Source organism: Erigeron canadensis, chromosome 1, assembly GCF_010389155.1.
Source record: "Erigeron canadensis isolate Cc75 chromosome 1, C_canadensis_v1, whole genome shotgun sequence".
In the NCBI taxonomy this organism is placed as follows: domain Eukaryota; kingdom Viridiplantae; phylum Streptophyta; class Magnoliopsida; order Asterales; family Asteraceae; genus Erigeron; species Erigeron canadensis.
The window spans coordinates 18954447-18978557 of record NC_057761.1 but is presented as its reverse complement, the minus strand read 5'-3'; the positions used below and the strand labels follow the sequence as shown (position 1 = coordinate 18978557).

At 37.3% G+C, this 24111-nt stretch overlaps 2 protein-coding genes across 2 annotated transcripts; both read left to right on the top strand.

Annotated features, from left to right (window-relative positions):
- Positions 1-5278: 5278 nt before the first annotated feature.
- On the top strand, positions 5279-12268 carry LOC122608188 (kinesin-like protein NACK1). Its single transcript, XM_043781278.1, has 15 exons — positions 5279-5347; positions 6191-6450; positions 6544-6633; positions 6721-6821; positions 6929-7045; positions 7135-7216; positions 7306-7373; positions 7469-7528; positions 7626-7750; positions 8315-8513; positions 8872-8982; positions 9060-9152; positions 9455-10369; positions 11040-11365; positions 11796-12268. Exons 2-15 carry the CDS (start codon positions 6210-6212, stop codon positions 12121-12123), a joined length of 2856 nt encoding a protein of 951 aa, XP_043637213.1. The 5' UTR covers positions 5279-5347; positions 6191-6209; the 3' UTR covers positions 12124-12268.
- A 4760-nt stretch (positions 12269-17028) lies between these two features.
- On the top strand, positions 17029-19415 carry LOC122585974. Its single transcript, XM_043758091.1, has 3 exons — positions 17029-17287; positions 17375-18490; positions 18610-19415. Exons 1-3 carry the CDS (start codon positions 17029-17031, stop codon positions 19413-19415), a joined length of 2181 nt encoding a protein of 726 aa, XP_043614026.1.
- Positions 19416-24111: the final 4696 nt, after the last annotated feature.

The following is a 24111-nucleotide window of genomic DNA, read 5'->3' as shown; positions in this document are numbered from 1 at the left end:
CAGTCAAACACTTTGCCGAAACTTTTCATCTCTTATGGTTAATCATTTTGAAATGAGCATGATTGGGGAAATGAACTACTTTTTGGGTTTTCAAATCAAACAATCACCAAATGGTATTTTTAGATCACAAGGTAAATACATACATGACATGTTGAAAAAGTTTGATATGACTTCATGTTCTTCAATTTCTACCCCAATGGCTGCTCGAACAAACATAAATGCTGATAAAAATGGGAAACCATTTGACCAAAAGAGATATCGAAGTATGATTGGTTCGTTGTTGTATCTAACAACATCTCGCCCAGATATAATGTTTGCAACATGTATGTGTGCTAGGTATCAAGCTGCTCCAACTGATTTACATTATCAAGCTGTGAAACGAATCTTTCGTTATCTGGAGGGTACACCCAATTTAGGTCTCTGGTATCCAAGGGATACTAGATTCAATCTAACTGCTTATTTAGATGCAGATCATGCAGGTTGTAAGCTTGATCGCAAGAGCACTTCCGGTACTTTACAATTTTTAGGTGATAAAATTGTGAGTTGGTCTTCCAAGAAACAGAATTGTGTGTCACTATCAACGACTGAAGCTGAATATGTGGCTGCGGCTAGTTCTTGTGCTCAAATTTTATGGATGAAGACACAACTAACTGATTATGGTCTGAAATATGATCATATCCCTATCTATTGTGACTCTCAGAGTGCCATTGCTATTGCAGTCAACTCAGTAAACCACTCTCAATCAAAGCATAGATGTTAGATATCATTTTCTCAAAGATCATATTGAGAAAGGTGACATCGAGCTTTTGTTTGTGGGAACTGACTATCAACTTGCAGATTTGTTCACAAAACCATTGGATGAAAAAAGGTTTAACTTTCTTATCTCCAAGCTTGGTATATTAAATCTTGAAACTTAAATCATTTTACATTTGAAGGAATTCTTGACACATTCTGGAAAAACAAAATACAAAATTTGAAAAGATAAAATCAAATTCAAAAATATAAATTTTCAAAAATAAACAAAAAGATTTATATTTCAATGTGGCTTGCATATACTATGTATGTAACCCGTTCTTCATTGTTTTTATTTATTTCAATGTGGCTTATACATACTCTGTGTATAACCCGTTCTTCAATGCTTTATTTATTTTAGAATGTTTATACATTCTAAGATCCTGTTGTTATACATATAGATTGATATAAGACAACAAGGAATCGAACGCCTTTGTGTACTTCCAAGTAGTCTTATATGAATATGTATGTGTAATAGCAGTTAATTCCTTTAAAATAAAGTTTTTCGAACTCTCAATTGTTGATATGAGAAGCGAAGGATCAAACGCCTTTGTGTACTCCCTAGTTGTCTCATTTTGAACAACTGATTGAGTTAAAGTTTGCTTAAATGTTTTATTGCCTCCAACTTGTTGATGTAAGATGTGACGGATTGAACGCCTTGTTGTACTCCCTAGCAGTCTTACTATGAACATTGTTGTTGAAGCAAAACTTTGTGCTTCTCAATTGAAAAATCTTGTTCACAATAGACTCTCAAGTTTTCCGAAAATATCACAACAAAGATTTTACTCTTTTTTTGATTTCACAAAAACTGATTTTTGCTCCACCTTTCTATTGAAAACATTTTGATCTATTCTTGCATAGATTAAGGAGGAGTTTGTGATTTCAAAAACTTCCAAAACTTCAAATGTGTTTTAAACATTTTCATACACACGTTTGAGGATTTTCCAATGATTTTCAATCAATTGAAGTTCGGTGATTAGTTTGCACATGAGCAATTAATTCACTCCATGAACTTCATCATCGCCGATGAGTTCTAACCCCGGAGTATTCACTTCTTTCATTAGATAGTGAGGGTATTTTGAGTGATGATGTTTTTCGTGCAAATAGGTTGGAGGGAGTAAAGTCGAAAAGTGAGAGGTTAAGGTGATATGTTGAGAAAAAAGGGTTAAAAGAAATGATACCCTTCCCTAAAATTCTCAAATCGCCGGGTAAAACAGGTTTCTGTCGGATGTCATTTGTTGATATCTCGATATTGACGAAGTCTTCATGGACCCAGTAAAGCATGCACATCTTTACTTAACCCCTCAAGTATTTCTTAACAAATACTTGTTTCATTTCTAACGGAGATTTTCACATTTCTATTGACTCTTCATTTGGAAGATGTTGATATTGAAAAAGGGCGACACTCTGCTCCAGTCCCCGACTTCATTTGATCACTTTGTGTCTAGAGCTATCTTGATTGGTCATTAATTTGATCATTATTCATTTATTTAGGACACATTCGAGTCATATCTTTGTGATATTACTGCTTATCTTTGTGATATAGCCGGAATATTTGTAGTGATATCTTAATTAATATTCCACAATGATCAAATGAAAATCCTACCAATGCTAACATCTTTTCCAACATTGAAAGTAGGTCTCATAATTACATTTATGTGGTTATTGAGTTAACGAGAAGTCTAAACGTGACCTCGTTTTTTCCTAAAAGTCTTTAAGGATAATAGATTGTGGTTATCGAACGCTTCGGTTGTACTAACCATGATTTATATTCTTTGAAGCAATCTCGTGGTTGAAAAGCCGCAAACCGAACTATGTTAGAGTATTGCTTTGTGCATATCTCAATGATACATAGGAAATCCGAAAAATGTTATACATTTCTATCGGTCATTTCATTAATCCTTTCAATTTTTGAACATGCTAACGAATCATTCTTATCCGGTTTCATTTCTCATCTCACAAACACAAAAACACCAACAACCTTACATTTTAGTCATCTCTAGGATTCTTTGGGTTGTGCTAATGGTTTGGGTTGATGTTTCGATGGTCGACATTTCTCCGTGTGCACAAAATCTAGCTTCGGATCGTGTTATTTCTTCTGACATTTTATCAATCAATGTTTGCATAATGAAATTGGTTCCCAACTTTGTCATTATGAGGGGGATAAAATATTATGATTGATTTGGAAAGAAATAAGTATGATTGATAAGGACAACAAGGAGAAAAGTTTGTGTTTGGGTGTTTCAAAAGGTTTAGGTTTATCTTTCAAAGATGAGAAGATCAAGATATTCATCCTAAAGATCTAAATGGAGGATTCATGGAACTTTGATGGATGATAACTTGAAGTTGATGAAACAATAAAGTCTTCATGATGTCAAATATTTTCACTATATTTCAGTCAATTGAGCTCAGATTTTCACTAAGCTCTTAGTTGATTGAGATCTTGGCTTGAAAAAGAAAATCCGAATTGATTTCAAGATAAGAATGAGACCGAATTTGAAAAGATATTCACTCAAGATGTTACAAAAAGTTCAAAGATGCTCCAAAAATGTGTATACTCATGAATTGAGGGAGAGCATGATTACTTCATAAGAGACTTATCCAAACTTCATTCAAATGCTTAATCTCCAAAGTGTTCAAAAATGATGTGACAAAGATCAAAGCTTCAAAAAGTTGAAAGATTGGTTAGAAGATTCAAGTCAAAGAACTAAAGCTTCAAAAGAGTCTTCATCAACACACTTCATTCAAGATCTTCATGTCATACAACAACATTTTATCAAAGAAGCTCCAATGCATACATCAAGGGGAGAGTACATATTCATGAAACTTCTTGGAATGAAGAATCAAGAAGTTGAATTTCACTCAAGAATCAAAGATTGAAGTATCAAAGCCAAATTCATACCTTCCGCATTTCAAAAGACAACTCTAATTCATGATTTAACAATCCTCAAAGATTGAAGACACACACACACTCATTATTCTCTATTCAAAAAGAACATTGAGAATCACCACATGATTTAACTTCAAGAAGTCCAAGTCCAAGACTGAATCAAGTTCTCCAAAGACAAAAGAGAAAGCTTTGAAGACTTGTTTCAACACATCAATTGTCTTCACCACCGGGCTCATCAAATTCATTCCTACAAGACAACATAACACATACTTCATTCATTACAATATATCACTAAGGGGAGAATGTTAGAAATCCAAAAATAGTGATAAATTGTAATTTAGATTAGTGGACTTACTTGTAGTTAAGTCATAGGTAAATGATCACTAAGGTTGAGAGGCTAATTGTGATAATTAGCATATTTGTGTAGTTAGCCTATAAATACCCCTCATACCTTAGAAATCATAAGCCTTGAACCTTTTTTAAAACCATTGTAACCTTCACAATTCTCATTAGTTCCAATAAAGCCACTTTCCTTTTACACACACTTTCTCTCTCAAAACACACATTCACACCAAGAACACACACACTTCCAATCTGCCATTGATGATGTGAATTCGGTAAAGAAATCGTGTTATCACAACAATTAAATTGGCGCTTGACTGAGTGTCAAGTCGACTTACAACCCATGCTTAAAATTTAAAAGTCAAATTTATCCACATGTATGCCATCTCCAGTGTAAATCATTGTTTTTCGTTACAATGTATAGATAGTTATGTTTTACGATGTTGATCTGATAAAACAAGATCAGGGATTCTAGTTCACGCAATCATCAATTTTTTGAAATTTAGTCATTGTTTTATGTGACATTGTGTGATATTTGCCATGACAAGATTCTAATTCAAAAAATAAGCTTTTTTTTTAGGTAATAATCTCTTAGATAAACATATTCATACATATCCGTTATCTTACTATTTTTTATTAAAAAAACACATTTTGAACAATATAATAAGGAAAATGATTAATCTTTATAAAATCTTTAAAACATGTCAAGTGTTATCTAACAATTCTCTTTTTTTATCTCACCCTCTGATTTTGCCACATGTCTCAATCTAATAGTTAGGAATATTTTTAGGCTATTGTACTAAGATAATTTATCATTTTCCTTATTATAATTTAACATGTCGTATGTATAACTACTAATTATTTCATCATGACAACTCGATATAGTTAATCACTTAAACTGTATATTACGAAGGACAATTATCTAGTTATTATATATATAAAACCAATTAAAATGATTACTTTCATGATTTACTGATTCTAAAATATGATGTGTAACAAGTTTAGTTTAAAAAAAGATTATTATTTTATTACTCGTATTATTAACTTTAGTGTTGTTACTTAAACCAATACAATCTATGAAGAGGAAAAGAAGTTTTTAATTAAAAGCGGATTTGGATGGGAGTTTGTAAAAACTCAAAACTACACCGTTGTATTTATCCGAAACACGGACCATAAAATAAATTGGAGACTAGCCGTTAGAGACACAATAGTTTTAATTATTTTAAAAAACCCTCTTTCTTTCTTTCTTTCACATACAAAACAAATTCAAAATTCTGTCTCTATATTCTCTCTCTCTCTGTGAAATCTCAACAAGTGATTTTGGTGAGTCTTTTTAATTTTGTTAACTTTCCTTTTTAACTTGTTTCACTGATTGTTCGATTTCTATCATCTATATCTATATATACATATATATGATCCTGAAAATCAGTTAAAATAATTCATAAAAGTTCATATTTTTATTATTAGAAAGTATTTCAGCTTAGGGCTTATTATGCTTGTTAATTTTGGTATCCATAGATGAAGTGATTTTAGATTTAATTTAGGAAATGTTAATCTGTACTTGTGGATTTATTATTTATGACCTAATTGTTTGTTTTATTTTTAAAGTTTGAATAGAAAACTTAGCTAATACTGTATTTGTATATTGAATTTAATTTTCCGAACCATCTTCAATGCGGTAACTTGTGACGAATCTCACTTTAAATTTGAAAAGTTCCGATTTAAAAATATGTTTTCTTTTTAGCTATGTTTAAAATTGAAAATCTCACTGGATAAGTATTTTTGTTTAGTTCCTATTGAATCCCTAATAACTATGAATGATGCCCCAATTGATTTAAATTTGGACATTTTCGATATAACGATATGTTTTTTCTTTTTAGCTATGTTTGAATGCATTTTGTAAATGAAAACGTGACATTTTTGTTTTGTTCCTATGGAATCCCCAATAACTATGAATGATGCCCCAATTGATTTAAATCAGAAAATTTCGGATATAAAAATATGGTTTTCTTTTTAGTCCTGTTCGAATGCATTTTACAAATGAAATTGTCATTAAAGTATAATTAAATCTAAGTGTTAATTTTTATTAATTTTTTAATTAAAAATTATTCTTCGGAAATATTAAGAATTTGAGATTGTTACGTGTTAACACTAATGGCTAAACAGATAGAAGCAATTGGATAAGATGGCATTAAAGAGTATTCCGAGTACACCGGCTTCAAAAATAGAAAGAACCCCAATATCAACACCTGGAGGGTCTCGAGTACGCGAAGAGAAAATTGTTGTGACAGTGAGGTTGAGGCCGCTAAATAAAAGGGAACAATCGGCTAAAGACAATGTATCTTGGGAATGCATTGATGATCATTCTATTGTATATAAACCACTTCCAAATGAACGTGTTATCCAACCATCTTCCTTCACATTTGGTATATATATGCTGATAAAATATACAGATCCAGTTCATTTTACTTTAGGATCGGCGTGTGTGAGCTAATGAAAAAGGTTTTGTGTTCTTTCAGATAAAGTTTTTGGCCCTGCAACAATCACAGAATCCGTATATGAGGAAGGAGTAAAGACTGTAGCTTTGTCTGCTCTAATGGGCATTAACGGTTCGTAATATCTATATTGGTTTTTATATGCTTGTCCTATTTATACGTCATATCGTTTTTTGTGATTTTATGTATCTTGTTTTTCAGCAACTATCTTTGCCTATGGTCAAACAAGTAGTGGAAAAACTTTCACTATGAGAGGAATTACAGAAAAAGCTGTTAATGATATTTACCAGCACATATTGCAGGTAATAAGACCTATATATGTTTCAAGTTTCTGTCTATATATATACATTGATATATTGTATACAAGTTGAAATTTACTGACATATAATTTGGTATTTTCTTAATACAGACTCCAGAAAGAGAATTTAGAATAAAAATATCAGGCCTGGAAATCTACAACGAAAACGTAAGGGACTTGCTGAATTCTGAGTCAGGACGTAATCTCAAGCTCCGAGACGATCCAGAGGTAATACAGAAGATTGTGTATTTTCAAAACAGAAGCTAATTAGGTGTTACGAGTCTTACCAAGAGTTGTAAAACCTGTTATAATTGCAGAAAGGAACCGTAGTTGAGAAGTTAGTAGAGGAAACAGCCACCGATGACCAACATTTACGAAACTTGATCAGTATCTGTGAAGGTTTGCTTCTGAATTTATTGTATCTATAAAGCATCTGTACTTTTCTATAGTTGGATTTTGTTTTTTATTAACTTTTGTACACTTTACAGCTCAGAGACAAGTTGGTGAGACTGCACTGAATGATACTAGCTCTCGATCACACCAGATAATAAGATTGGTAAGCATATTTTGAGAGATGGTGTATGGTTTCGTATGTGTACATATGATGTGAGCTTGAAGATTCATTATAAATGGTTTGTTTTGACAATGCAGACAATAGAAAGCACACTCCGGGAGACTTCAGACTGCGTGAGGTCCTTTGTTTCAAGCCTGGTACAAATTCACCTTCATTCTGAATTAAGTATTAATTACTTATGACCGAAAAGTGGAAGACCATATTGGTAACCATAAACTGTGAAATGTTGTGCAGAATTTTGTGGATTTAGCTGGAAGTGAAAGAGCTTCACAAACAAATGCGGATGGTGCAAGGCTAAGAGAAGGTTGCCATATAAACCTTAGCTTGATGACTCTGACAACTGTGATTAGGAAGCTGAGGTGCGTAGACATGTATCAATTTGTTTGTTTTCAGTATTCATTTGTCCAGATTTCTCTAGTATTGCATCACTTTCTAAAGTGGCCCATCAACATTTTATTCCTGAAGCTGATTAATCACAAATAGGACCCATCAACATTTTTCATCACTTTCTTAAAACTTTTTATAAACAAGGTATGTGTGATATATGATTTCTATCCTATAAAAGCGCCAACTTTATTTGAAAATTTTATCTAAGACATTGAAACGGACAATTTTGAGTGACTTTTACCCCATTGACAGTTGTAAATATGTGTTTAGCATGACCCAGTTGACAAACATAAAGTCTTCTCAAATCGACCTGTTTTGGAACAAATGGGTTATAGACACTCTAGAGTATATTCATAAAATGCATTACTTTGATCACATAGACATTTTTCCTAAAGACGAAGTTAAGCCACTGATTAAGCATCAAATTTTAAGTTTTCTTAACTGTCTGACTAGTTATATTGTTGATTTGGTACTTAAGGATCTGACGGTTCAATATTTGACTCATTACATGTTTTTGACACGATGTGCTTATGCAGTGTTGGAAAGAGAAGTGGTCATATACCATACAGGGACTCCAAACTAACTCGTATACTACAGCACTCGTTAGGTGGAAATGCCCGTACTGCCATTATATGCACTTTGAGCCCAGCTTCTAGCCATGTGGAACAGTCAAGGAATACTCTTTTCTTTGCTACCCGAGCAAAGGAAGTAACAAATAATGCTCAAGTTAACATGGTACATATCTTGTTTCCTCCAGTTCTTATTACCGTCTTATGCTCTTAAATATGTAAATATGGGTGGGTTCGGTAACAAGTACTTCCACGTATTCTCATTTTTTGTCCAAAATTATATATAATATTTCTTCAAATATAATTATTTTGGCGATTTTTATTTAATGTGTTAGTATGTTACACTTAACCTATGACCCGTTTGGCCGTTTACTTTTCATCTAGTTGTTTTTATATTTTAAGTTAGCTGCTTCACCAGTTAGTCTGGACCTGTTAGAAAATCCCAATACTTGGTCTGGACGCTTGAGTATTCTTTTGATAACATATGCTAAAGGGTCTTGTCTCGTTGAAAATTTTGTGATCAGGTTGTTTCGGATAAACAATTGGTTAAGCATTTGCAAAAGGAGGTTTCCAGACTAGAAGCTGAGTTGCGTACTCCTGATCCATCAAATGAAAAAGACTACAAAATTCGTCAGGTATTATATATTAAATCAAAGTTCAATTATCTCATGATTTGAGCTTCTAAATCAATTTGTTCTAATACCATTTTTAGATGGAAATGGAAATCGAGGAATTGAGGAGACAAAGAGATCTTGCACAGTCAGAGGCCGAAGAGCTACGTCGTAAACTCCAAGAAGAACCAAAGGTATATTTCTCTAAGTCAGGTCATTAGTTTAGGATAGAACTGCCGATTTCAACCCGGTTACGTTTAAACAGTCTTTTCCAGCAGGCTAAGTTTTATGAATCAGTTCTGTAAAAGAAATGGGTCAAATGATTCGTCTAAAATGTATGCTTAACAGGATATCTGAATAAACAATATGCTCATACATGTCATCCCAACCCAAATGTTGAATAAAAATACACATAGCCCATCTTTTTGCCACCATCATTTGATTATCATATGATGCTTTGTATAAGTGAATTGACTGATTTAAACAACCGTTGCAGGTACTAATGCCACAAGAATCTCCAGCAGGTCCATTGGCTAAGAAATGCTTATCATTTAATGGAACGTTACCATCAGTTCTTGAAGGCAAGGAACCAACCCGTTTAGAGAAAACAAGAAATACATCAGTTAGACTAAGTATGAGGCAATCATCAACAGCTCCTTTCACATTAATGCATGAAATCAGGAAACTTGAACACCTACAAGAACAGCTAGGTGAAGAAGCAAACAGGGCCTTAGAAGTACTGCAAAAAGAAGTTGCTTGTCATAGACAAGGTAATCAAGATGCAGCAGAAACCATTGCTAAGTTACAGGCAGAAATACGCGATATGTGTGCCCTCCGTCCGACACAAAAAGAAGTCAACGTTGACCACATGGTCCCAGTCAACAAAAGTGTCGGTGCGAATCTAAAAGATGAGATTACCCGACTCCATTCACAAGGAAGCAACATTGCGAACCTTGAAGAACAGCTCGAAAATGTTCAGAAGTCGATTGACAAACTAATCATGTCTCTTCCAAGTAACAATAACGATCAACAAGTCAAAAGCCAGTCAAAGAAGAAAAACAAGTCAACGAGTCCTTTGACTTCTAGCAATACTATCAATAAACCTAGCTTCATAAGGTCTCCATGCTCGCCACTGTCATCTACTAGGGAAGTCATAGAGGGTGAGACTGAAAATAGAGCTCCTGAAGTAGTGTCTGAGAAAGAGACTCCAAAGGGTGGTGAGGAAGGTGGAGATGTCTCGTCAAAGGAAAATACGCCATATAGACGTTCAAGTTCGGTTAATATGAGGAAAATGCAGAAGATGTTTCAAACTGCAGCGGAAGAAAACGTGCGAAGCATCAGAACGTATGTTACAGAGCTTAAAGAGCGTGTTGCCAAGCTGCAATACCAAAAGCAGCTACTTGTTTGCCAGGTAATCAACTATCATATACTCGTATCTTCTTCATTTTCAATAGCAGGCAATATGGGGCAGATCGGGTTGATCAAAAACACTTTTTATCCTAAATTTGAATTCTTTTCTGGATCTGCTGTTTATCTTATATTATGTATTAAAATTGCATTTTGGTAGATATTTAAGTTGTTGGGGATAAATCATACCCTGAATGAACCCGTTAACAAACAAGATGGAAGATATTGGGTAGTCCAAGTTTGAAATTAGGTACTGGTTGAAAGGAGGCCAGGTCAAGTTTGACACAAAACACTCTTTAGTCCAAATTTTTATAAATCTTACATACAAATAGTTGGTGCGTCAATTTTTTTGAGTAATTACATCAAGGAGCATCTTTTATGCATTACAAGTATACTTTGGCCAACTTTCGAGTCGTTTGACCATTTGATACGTTTAAACTTTATATATACTTTATTTTATTAGCATGTATGGCATTTGGTGGGTTTACAAGCCAACGATTAAACCCCAATCTTGTATCTCTATATGAATAACAATTGTAACCATTTCTGGTGGATACATTATTTTGGCTGACCTTCAAGCTGGTTGTCCTTATTGGATGTAAATACAATTAATTTGACTCATCGTTTTTCATTAAGTCATTTAATATTTGGATTATGCATGTTCTTCTATGCAGGTACTTGAGCTCGAAGCTAATGAAGCAGCAGGATATGACCTTGAAAATGATGAGAATACAGCAGATATACCCGAGGTGTCCCCAGTTCCATGGCCTATAATATTTAGGGAGCAAAGACAGAAGATAATAGAGTTATGGGACGTTTGCTTCGTCTCAATTATCCATAGAACCCAATTCTATATGCTGTTTAAAGGAGACCCTGCAGATGAAATATACATGGAAGTCGAGCTTAGGCGGCTTAATTGGCTACAAGAGCATTTGGCTGAACATGGAAATGCAACCCCAGCCCGTGGTGCAGAAGAACCCACAATCTCCATATCATCAAGGTTACCTTCATCCCTAATCAATTATTACTTACATTATTGCCAAACTTTATATTAGCCAAATATCATTTGATAATTAGTAGTACTCTGAACATTGTAATTAGAGGTGGCGAACCAAGAATGGTTGAGACAGGGTTGGCTTATAATCAGTAATATTCTTTAAGACTTACGAATCAGTCACGCTTACCAAAAAGTTTAAAGTGTCAAAATAGCAAACGACCTCTGCTATTCGTCTCCGCCAACGAAATGTACTAACCTGCTGTTTTGCACATACAAGACACTTTGGTGTTTCTTAACCCATTTCTGTGAAGCAGTTATTTTTATTTTACTATTCATCACTAGTTAAACGGGTAAAAATTTCTCAGAAAAGTTCTACTATTCAATGCTTATATAGTTTATTTTGATAAAATTGATATTATCTGCCCAAATGCAGCCTTAGATCACTGAAGCGTGAGAGAGAGTTCCTGGCGAAGAGGCTAACAACACGTTTGACAACGGAAGAAAGAGAGCTTTTGTACATGAAATGGGACGTCCCCCTTGAGGGAAAGCAACGTAGGATTCAATTCATAAGCAAACTATGGACGAATCCCCACGATATGTCACATGTGCAAGAAAGTGCAGAGATCGTTGCGAAGCTTGTTGGTTTCCGTGAAGGTGGAAACTTGTCGAAAGAGATGTTTGAGCTTAATTTTGTGCTTCCATCCGATAATAGACCATGGATCATGGGATGGAACCCAATCTCAAACCTTCTCAATATGTGAGAGATACAGCAGCATTTTTTATTTTTATTTTTTGCAAGAATGGCATTCATTCTTTTAGCGTTTTCATTATGAATGTATATGATGAATCTTGGACCAGGTCAAGTGTTTTCGTTCTTCCAATATATAAAGAAGGCATTTCTTTCAATTCTAATTTAATTGGTAGATTAAAAGTGCAATTGTTATTAGTCATAATGATAGCAAAATGTGCATTATTATATTATATTTGCTACAAAGTAGAGTTATAATGCGTCGATATACTGTTACATATTATCTTAAAATTGTTCAAACTGGTTGGAAGTCATTAAAAGTTTCATAAAACTTCTTTAATTGAGATAGCGAAGATAAAGAATAAAAGTTGCAACCTTACTTAAAGATCAACCAGACAACACAAGTATTTCTATATCGATATAAATCACTTGTCATATAGACAGAGGTCAACAGAATGATTAAATTGTTTAACTAATAGTTTGCTAGTAACTAGCAACCTCATATGGAAGATAAACATTCTTCATACAGCAATAGAAATCACTTTATTCATAGTAGTTATAGTAGTTATATATAGTCAATGTCCAAAACGATCGATATGGACATTGACGCTTATACTTATAAACAACAACTCTGTCTATCCCTTTGAACACATAACTAATATATGTGTAAAAAAGAGTAATACTCCTCTTAACACTTAGGGGTAGGCACCCTGCAGATTTTGCCAACTTTCTTGGCATTAGGGGAAGTAACATACTTTTTAAGACTTGGGTTCTTAATATACTTGCAAAGACATGGTCTTTGTTGCATTAGCTTGGTGCAGCAGAGCTTAGACGGGGGCGATGATGATGAGAATGCACTGGCGCATGGCGCCAGTTGTATGGGGGCACATGTGACCCCCATGGTAACTTGTGTCTGGGCTAATAAGACCAGCAACACAAGTGCCATTGCACATACCACAATGTATGATGTTTTAGCCATGCTACACTTGAGCTAATTTAGTTCGTTGGTTAATAATCTACAAGTGGAGAGAAACAAAGACTTGGAGGAAGTTGCATTTTAAGTTGGCTTTACTTACTGATATTTATAAGTAAAAAAAAAAAATGAAGTTCTTTTTATATAAAATAGATAATAAGAAAATCAAGTGATTGAAATGCGCATAAACAACAATGGGTGGGGATGGATTATATAGTGAGGACACGATGTGTTCCACTATTGTTGTATGTTTGACTTGAGTTTGTTTACCAACTGCGTGCAATAATTGTATCACTATTGAATTATCGAACTAAAGCGACTCCAATGACAACGTGATGAAAAGCTTTTTTTGAAAAATTAAGCTTTTGAAAAACGTTCATGTCATTGAAGTGAATGACTTATTTGAGAATAGGTTGATAATTCTTAACCTTTTGAACAAAAGCTTTTTTCATTGTTTAGTGTTATAAAAAATTTTAGAAAAACCTTTTCCATTAGAGTAAAAGCTTTTTAATAGCTTAAAGTTAATGGATTAAATAGATGGTGATGATGTATCACCATTAATGATCCGGACGTTCCGGCTTATTAGTATTAATAGTAAGATACGTACCTTAATTAACTCAGTGAAGCCATGAATAGGCCCCGAACCCTGCGATCATCTGGCAGACAAACAGTACAATGTGGCACGTGCATCAGCACGTACAGATCGTGCTTATGTCTCCTAACGAACAATCTTGATACACCTGTCTAACGGTAACGGTCATGTGTCGGAGACTACCGTTAAGTTGGCCGTCAGGCCCAACTTCTAGATTCCTCGGCCCATCTCGTGGACTCTAAGTGGAGGGCTTATAAATACCTCCCCACAAGAACCCTAGAAGGCAGAATGCATTTTCATACACATACATACACTTGGTGGCGTGAGGCATCGATTGCCTCACACTAAGAAGGAACCGCCAGCAAGTCCGAAATCATCTATTATTACCCTCCGATCACTAAATACCATTTTCTTATACTAGAGTATACCCTCATTAAATTAAGTGTAACTTTACCCTTAAACAAGTGGCGCCATCCGCACGAAAACAATCATAATCTCGTACGAAAATGGCAGAAGACGGGGACCCACGGTCACCTCCGGGGTTCGAAACCTCAAGGACAAACCCTGCAGCTCCTCCGGCAGCTAGACAATTAGAGGAGCTTACACCACTCTTAAGAGAATATCTCAGACATGTCGATAGGCAGAGCGTACGAACAAGATTAACATACTCCAATGAAGAGGAGGCAACGAAGAAGACTTTATGGCAGAAACACCAATTCATAGAACCTCAGGAAGCAGATCAAGAGCAAGAGTTCGCTTTGACGAGACTCCCCGAAGAAATTCTGATTACCAGTATGAAGACTACCAGAGAGCTCCGAACCTTCCTCCTTTGGCAGAAGAATACGTTCGTACAGCAGGCCAAACATATAACTATGATTATCATGCTTATAATAATTCACCCCCACGCTATAACTATTACCAAAACGCAAATTCCCATCAGTACTTTACTCCGCAACCTACCAGAGGACCTCAAAATGCTAATGCGCATTACTATACTTCACAGCCTGGCAGAAGACCAGCACAAAATTCAAGCTATCAACCTTTTCCTCCTAATACCACAAGGCACCTTCCGAACCCTCCGGGGTGGTTTCCAAGCAAGGAAGATATGATAATTCAGACGGAGCCAGGTCCTTTTGTGCAATGGATTGAAGATTACCCGCTGCTGGAAGGTGGTTTACCAAAAGGGATAGAGATGTATGATGGTAAGGAGGATCCGGACAATCACTTAAAACATTTCAATGGAATGATTCGGATGCAAAGGTGGAATGTTCCCATTGCATGCCATATGTTCGCACTCACTCTGAAAGACTTAGCACGTATCTGGCTGGATGCTCAACCAGAAGGAAGTATCACTAGTTTTGAAGACCTTAAAACTAAGTTTCGCTCTCATTTCAGCCAGTAGAGGAAATACAAGAAAATGCACTTGGAAGCTCATAACATTAAAAGAAGAGAAAACGAAACTATCCGCCAGTTTATAACTCGGTACACAGATGAAACAGCACTGATGAAGGGTCTCAGTGAGAACCAGAAAATATCAGGTTTTGTCCACGGACTACGTTTTCAACCTCTTGTGGAATTCCTCTCTACGGACCTTCCGCAGAAGTACACGGTCTTAATGGACAAAACTTATACTTTCCTTGTGGGCAAAGAAACAGCAGGCGGAAGTTACTGGACCAGGTTATGGAAAAGACCTGGATAGAAACAGAAGGAACCGTAACTTCAGAAATGAGAGATTTAGAACAGCTCCATTCAATAGATCACAAGGAGGAGCCTCCGGAAGTAACTCTAATCAACATCACGCTCCAAAAAATACTCGTGATATATTAGCAGCAGAAAAGGCCCCGACCAGGAAGCCAAAGCAGAACCGTTGGAAGAAGTAATCGCGACAGTCCTTCCGGAACATCCGAAGTCAGAAACAGTGAAAATCAGAAATGAAGCCTGGAAGAAGGTAGTCATAAGTTTCCCTCCGGTAGAAGATGAAGAAGCATCGGACGCTCCAATCATAATCGAAGCCGTTGTCGGGAACCACCCAATAAAAAGGGTACATCTGGACACCGGAAGTGGGTGTGAGATAATGTATGAACACTGTTTCCTGAAATTAAAAGCTGCACTGAGAAAGAAGAGAAGAGACAACATAAGTCCTTTGGTCGGTTTCTCAAATGAAAGAACATGGTCATTGGGAGAAGTCACTTTAAATGTAACAGTGGGGAAGGCTCCGCAGGCGAGAACTGAAACACTAACCTTTGTGATAGTTCGAGCGGAGTCGCCTTACAACATTATACTTGGCAGACCAGCAATGAGGAAGCTGGGCATGGTTCCATCCCCTGTCCATGGAATAGTAAAGTTCCCAACTCCAAAAGGGATAGGTTTTGTCAAAACCGAACCTCGTCCTGAGGTTCAGTGTTCTCAGATAAGGTCCCCGGAAGCTGCGGAATGTTCAAAGAAAAACGAAACTCTAGAAATTGAAACAGAAAAATTGTTTGTCAACAACAAGTATCCAGATCAATTCATCATGATTGGTAAACAACTACCAACTGAATACAAAAGAAAATTGAAGGAAGCTTTAGAAAAAAATATGGACATTTTTGCATGGACTCCCGCGGACATGTCAGGAGTCCCAAGACAGTTGAAAATAAATGGTGAGAACTTTGATACCCAGCATCGTTGGAATACAAGGCCACATCTGGAGCCTATCAAACAAAAACGTCGGAGCCTAGCTCCGGACCGAAGTAAGGCTGCGAAAGAGCAAGTGGAAGATTTGGTGAAGGCTGGCATCCTCAGAAGTTAAGTACCAAAGTTGGGTAGCGAACCCGGTAATGGTAAAGAAGCATGATGGGGGATGGAGGATGTATGTTGACTTCATGGACATCAACAAGGCATGCCCAAAGGACTGTTACCCCCTCCCCGAAATAGATTGGAAAATTGAATCACTTGTCGGTTTCCGATTAAAGTGTTTTTTGGACGCCTACAAAGGCTACCACCAGATACAAATGCACCCAGACGATGAAGACAAAACTGCTTTTTACACTTCTGAAGGAATTTTTTGTTACAAGAAGATGTCTTTTGGTTTAAAGAATGCCGGTGCAACATATCAAAGATTGGTGGATAGAGCTTTTGGTGGACAAATCGGAAGAAACCTGGAGGTTTATGTGGATGACATGGTAATCAAAAGTAGAAATGAAGAAGACATGTTATTGGATATTGAGGAAACCTTCCGGACCCTCCGATGTATTAATATGAAACTAAACCCCAAGAAGTGCTCCTTCGGGGTGGAAGAAGGCTAGTTTTTGGGGCATGTCATTACAAAGGAAGGATTCAAGGCAGACCCAGAGAAAATCAAGGATATTCAAAACATGAAGGCTCCGCAAGCTCTTAAAGATGTCCAAAGACTTAATGGTAAATTGGCAGCTCTTCATCGTTTTTTATCAAAATCAGCAGACCGGTCTCTTCCTTTCTTTCAAACATTAAAAGGTTGCCTAGAAAAACAACACTTCAAGTGGACAGAGGAGGCTCAAAAAGCATTTATAGAGTTAAAAGAGTACCTTTGTCAACTACCAACAATGACAGCCCCTACACCGGGCGAAACCTTGCAAATGTACCTTGCAGCATCAAGTGAGACTATAAGTGCGGTGTTGATAACTAGCAGAAAAGGAGTTCAATAGCCAATTTACTATGTCAGTAGAGTTTTGCAACCACCAGAAACAAGATATCCAGAAATCGAGAAATTAACTTTAGCTCTGATTCATGTTGCCCGAAGCCTACGCCGGTATTTCCAGGCACACCCAATTCAAGTGTTAACAGATAAACCAATAAAGCAAGTATTAACCAGGCCGGAGGTTTCAGGGAGATTAGCAAAATGGGCAGTGGAATTAGGGGAGCATGAAATAAAATTCAAACCAAGAAATTCAATCAAAGGACAAATATTAGCAGATTTCCTTGCGGAGGTTCCGACTGCTGAAACTAAGAACAAAAGAAAAGCTGAAACTGTGGTAAAGGATGAACAACCGGAGTTGCCGGAGAATGGCACAATGTGGAAACTTTTTACCGACGGAGCCTCCAGCGCAGATGGCTCCGGAGCAGGACTTATTTTAACAAGCCCAGAAGGACAAGAATTTACTTACGCTCTACGCTTTGAATTTAAAGCCTCCAACAATGTCGCAGAGTACGAAGCATTATTAGCAGGATTACGAATCGCAGTGCAAATGAAGGTAGAACACATTCACGCCTGCGTAGATTCTCAGATAGTGGCATTCCAAGTAGACGGAACGTACGAAGCAAAAGAGCCTGCGATGAAAAAATACTTGGAGAAGGTAAGGCAGATAAGGCAAAAATTCAAAACCTTCCGAATACAGAATGTAAGCAGGAGCCGGAACAAGATAGCAGACCCCCTGAGCAAGCTGGCTTCCACTTCTTTTGCTCATTTAACTAAAGAAGTCCTTGTGGAGACGCTAAAAAGAAGCTCTATTGATGAAGAACTGGTTGTCGCACCCATTGAAAAAGAAAGGCAAAATTGGATGACTCCAATCATTGAATATGTGACAAGTGGGCTTTTACCAGCAGACAAGGAGGAAGCCAGAAAGATCAGAATCAAAGCTCCACAGTACACTCTCCTAGAGGAAGGCCTCTACAGGAAATCATACCTGGGACCATTGTTGAGGTGTGTAGGCCCAAATCAGGCAAAAGCAATCATTCAAGAAATTCATCAAGGATGCTGCGGATCTCACGCCGGCCCAAGGATGGTGGTGGCTAAAATCACCAAAATGGGGTATTATTGGCCATCTATGTACAAAGATACTGTGAATGAAATTCAACCTTGTGAATCATGTCAAATCCATGCTACGGTTCCGAAAGCTCCGAAGAGTGAATTGATCCCGGTGACATCTGCTTGGCCATTCTTAAAGTGGGGTATCGACATTGTCGGACCTTTTCCGCAGGCTCCGGGAAAATTAAAGTTTTGGTCATAGTTGTTGACTACTTTACGAAATGGGTTGAGGCTAAACCCCTAGCCACAATCTCAGGAAAACAAATAGAAAAATTTGTATGGGAACAAGTCGTAACAAGATTCGAAATCCCACAAGTGATTGTAAGTGACAATGGAAAACAATTCAGTCAAGGAATCTTCCCCCAGTTTTGCAAAAATTTAGAGATTCAACAGAGCTTCACGTCCGTAGCCCATCCTCAAGCTAATGGACAAGTCGAAGCAATGAACAAACAACTTGTACACGGAATCAAAACAAGACTGGGAAGGTGTCAAAGTGGATGGTTAGATGAACTTCATCAAGTTTTATGGGCATCAAGAACAACTCCAAAAACAAGCAATGGAGAGACTCCCTTCAACCTGGTGTACGGCTCCGAAGCTATGATACCAGCAGAGGCATGCATACCAACCCTCCGCAGGTTTAATGACGAAGATGAAAATGAAGATCAACTCCGCCAAAATCTGAATCTATTGGAAGAAAGAAGGGAGGTCGCCTTCATCAAAGAAGCAGCCTACAAGGCACAAGTCAAGAAATACTATGACCAAAGGGTTAACAAAGAAACTTTCTTGCCTGGAAGTTATGTTTTTCGAAACAATGATGCAAGCAAAGCGGAAAAAGTTGGAAAGCTTGGACCCCAATGGGAAGGTCCGTATCAGATCATAGAAGCTTGCGGCAATGGATCCTACAAGTTGGCCACACTTCAAGGAGAGAATCTCCCAAGAACATGGAATGGGTCGCAACTAAAAAAGTGTTATGTATAATTTCATGTCTACCCTTTAAGAAGGCTGCGACCCCTATTGTAAAAGCTTCTGTCAGGTCTATTAATCTAGTTACATCCTACGGCTACTGACAGCCTAGGCATTTTGATATTCTCTCAAAATACATTAATACATCTAATATGAATTTTGAAATTATATAAAGCAAACCTTGGAAAATTTATCCAAGTATTATCATAAAATAAACAACGCTACGGCCTCTCGGAGCCTACGCAGTGTATATGAATTTTGAAATTATATAAAGCAAACCTTGGAAAATTTATCCAAGTATTATCATAAAATACACAACGCTACGGCCTCTCGGAGCCTACGCAGTGTATATGAATTTTGAAATTATATAAAGCAAACCTTGGAAAATTTATCCAAGTATTATCATAAAATACACAACGCTACGGCCTCTCGGAGCCTACGCAGTGTATATGAATTTTGAGATTATATAAAGCAAACCTTGGAAAATTTATCCAAGTATTATCATAAAATACACAGCGCTACGACTATTCGGAGCCTACGCAGTGTATATGAACATTGAAATTATGTAAAGCAAACCTTGGAAAATTCACCCAAACGTTATCATAAAATACGTAATCCTACGACTATTCGGAGCCTACGCAATGTATGCAAAAAAAAAAAAAACTAAAATAACCTTTGAAAAACTTTCCAAGTGCTATCGTAAAATATCATACAAGCACATAGGTATACTAACAGAACACAAATGAGATATTAGCAAAACCATTTTATAAAAATGCAAGTAGAGATTGTTTTGAAGCTGCGACCTGCATATTGTAGCCTACGAAAAGAAAATGAAATAATGTGCAAAGACGACAGAGGCTGGTTACAGACGATATAAAAATAAATTGTTTAAGATACAAATTAACCAACAAAGTTCATGGATTTTGAGTAGCATGACCGGAAGGAGCGGAAGATGAGGTAGCCTGGGTGGTCGCGGAGGCTACGAGAGCAGGAGTGGAGAGAATTTCTACAACAGAAAGTTCTGCATCCGAAGCAAGCACGTTTAAATACTCGAAACGCTTATCGGCAAATTTCCTAGCTGCATCTTTTAAGGCCGCAAAACTCCCTCTCTGATACCCCTCGATCCGTGTGATATCCAGATCCGGAACTTTAGTTTTAACCGTCATAAGAGCCTTGTTAAAACCAACCGCCATGGCGCAACCTTGTACAGCTCCCATTTCCCTAGCAAACTCTCCGCTGGATCGGAGCGTATCGAATATGGAAGGAATTCCCCTAATAAGCTCCGCCCTGTCCGCTTTAAGCTTTTCAATTTCCTCATCTCTGTCCTGAACTTTATGGCTAAGATCTCTTTCAACCCTCCAGTGAGCCTCAATTTCGAAATTCAAACTCTCCACCTTCGCTTTCTCCTCGCATAAACTTTCATCAACTTTTATTTTTTCTTCCAAAAGAACATCGTATCTATTTCGGTGCGCCGTAACCTCCTGCTCCACCATTTGTACCTGATTCTTCAAGACCACATTGTCAGCCTCCATATCAGCCCATTTTTGGGGTTGAAAATCTGGGTCTTTAAGCTCTAACTCACGAACCCTCCGACGCAATGCCTTACGATCCTTTCTCATCTCATCATACTCAGCTTCCATCAAATCAATACACCTCCAGAGATCGCGCTGAAGAATAAAAACAAAAATATATATAATATTTTGATGCAATAATAACGATGATAAATAATCATTTAACCAAGTACAAACCTGTTCTGAAGTATGCCTGATGGAAGTCTCATTTGTTGCATCCCGAAGATCACGCATAGAAAAAGAAGCCACTTCCTGAAGACGGGCCGGAACCATGATTCGGGCAAGATAGTCTTCCCTCTCCGACTCTCTTTCCAGACAGCTATTCTTGGCAATAGTAGGAAACACAACCTTAAAAGCCGCCTGAGGACCAACATACTCCCGAGCTCACGGGGATCGAACAGAAGCACTCTTAGAATGATCTGATTCTTGGTCGCCAGTTCCGGAGCCTTCCTCCTCAGAATCTTCCACCTCAAGAACATTAGTATTGGTATCTTCTCGTAACTTCCTAACAGCAGCCGGACTCTTACCCGCCCCATGTGTCGGAGGATCCGCAACAAATTCTCCCCCCTCAGCATCTTGTTTTTCCTCACTATCATCCAAGGCCATCTCAATGGTCTCTTTCTTCTTTTTCCGAGATTTTCCTCCCTTTTTATCAGACTTTCTTTTCTTCTCCGCCTTCTTCCCAGAAGCTCCGCCAGTAACTTCTTCCCCTTCAGTAGTTTTCTTGTTACGCTTGGAAAAGTCTTCCTCAATGGCTTTCCGACGAGAAATAGTCTCTGGAGTATCCTGCAAAACTGTAACATCTTGCTCGTGGGATACTTGTACAACTTTGGTAGCAGTTTGCCCCTCCGGAAGATCCGAGATGCAATCAACATCCTCCAAATTGCTCCCCATATATGCTAAGAAGTCCATAACTAAAATGAAAGAAAGATGCAAAATCAGTCATAAACCCGAATACAAATAAAAAAGGATAATACGAGAGAATAAATGCAAACAAGTATAGACTCAATAGGAAGGGTTGGAGAATCCGTACCCTTCACTTCTTTGGAAACGAGCCTAGGAGTAGTCGGATGATATAACCAGACTCCGCTAAGCTTCGCCAGATACAATACACCCTCCGGCAATGTACGGCTCATGGTAGGCCTATAGAGTTTTTCCACTAGCTTCGGATTAAATTTTATCTCAGTTTTGTTATCAGCAAGAGTGCCACGAGCGTGACCTTTCATATTTAGTACGGCAGCGTATGTAGCGGGGACAACGGACTCATCAACATAAAAAAATCTTTTCTTCCATCCTTTAATAGACGTAGTCACCCCATAAATACATTCCGGAAGCTTCGAACCCGGTCTCTTTTGGATTGTAAACCAATCCCCATCAGCACCTAAGCAATAGAACTTACGAAAATCATCTACCATAGGCTCCGCTCCATGTGCCCAACACACAGCCTCAAACATTGTTATCCTAAGGGCTCCGAAGGGTATCATTTGAGAAACATGGCATTTGAAATGTTGAAGAATCTCAAGGAAGAAAGTAGTAAACGGTAAACGAACGTTCGATATTTCGAACATTGCCATATATAAGGGTATTTTCCCCACCGGAGCCATTCTAGCATTATCAGAGGGACAGGGAAGTGTATAATGAAGACCTAAAGGAAACCTATGTTGATCTAGAAATTGCACCAACTCATCTCTTGTAACGCTACAGAAATTAACACAGATCCTTTCTATTACCCATAATAAAAGTACAATTTGGAAACGAAAAACCCACCTGCGGAGGCTCACAATAAGAAGAAGAAGAAATCTATGAACGCTGCGAAGGCTGCGGATCGAGAGTAAAAGGACGAGAGATTCCGGAAAAAAATGAAGGTGTGAAAAATGAAAAGAAGTGGTGGTATTTATAGACAGAAAGTGGACACTACAGTAACTCGTGTTGGAATGTCAGAAGCAAATGTAACGTCTCGTCAGAACACGTGTTTTCCACTAGCCGATATAAGGGACATTTATGACAATCTTTCCCGGAAATACCCACGCATTCATTGCCATTATGACTAAGCAACAAAAACAATAATGATCAAACACCTTTTTAAATTTGCATTTTTTTTTTTATAAGTTTTACATCTCTTTTTTCTTTTTGGGGGGAGGGGGGGGGAGTATATAGTAATACAAGACGCTTCGACATTTAATCATTCAAAAACGATAAAAAATTTTCAAAATATGTCAAGTTCTACCCTACCATCATACCAAAGCACGATGCTAGGCTGGGGGGCTTGATGATGTATCACCATTAATGATCCGGACGTTCCAGCTTATTAGTATTAATAGTAAGATATGTACCTTAATTAACTCAGTGAAGCCATGAATAGGCCCTGAACCCTGCGATCATCTGGCAGACAAATAGTACAATGTGGCACGTGCATCAGCACGTACAGTTCGTGCTTATGTCTCCTAACGAAAAATCTTGATACACCTGTCTAACGGTAACGGTCATGTGTCGGAGACTACCGTTAAGTTGGCCGTCAGGCCCAACTTCTAGATTCCTCGGCCCATCTCGTGGACTCTAAGTGGAGGGCTTATAAATACCTCCCCACAAGAACCCTAGAAGGCAGAATGCATTTTCATACACATACATACACTTGGTGGCGTGAGGCATCGATTGCCGCACACTAAGAAGGAACCGCCAGCAAGTCTGAAATCATCTATTATTACCCTCCGATCACTAAATACCATTTTCTTATACTAGATTATACCCTCATTAAATTAAGTGTAACTTTACCCTTAAACAGATGGCAAAATAAAAAGCTTTCAAAGACTTTTCCTCATTATAGATGCTCTAAAAACTCTTTGCTTAAGTAGAGCTGTAGAGGTATATCTTACACAACTAAAATGATATTAAGTCCAACTAAAACTATGTTCGTTTTGTTTTGTTTTGTTTCAAAATGCAACATGAATTTGGGCCTTGTCATTGCTGGAATGGTAATATACACAGGAGAATCCTATATTGCATTTTAGATAGCACCAAGTTACCAACCACAAAGTACTTATTAGTTATTATTGTAAGTTATTATCTATGCAAATATGATATTGCTCTTATCTATGGACTTGTGTCTTGATAATTTAATAGCTTTTATCTAGTGTAACACC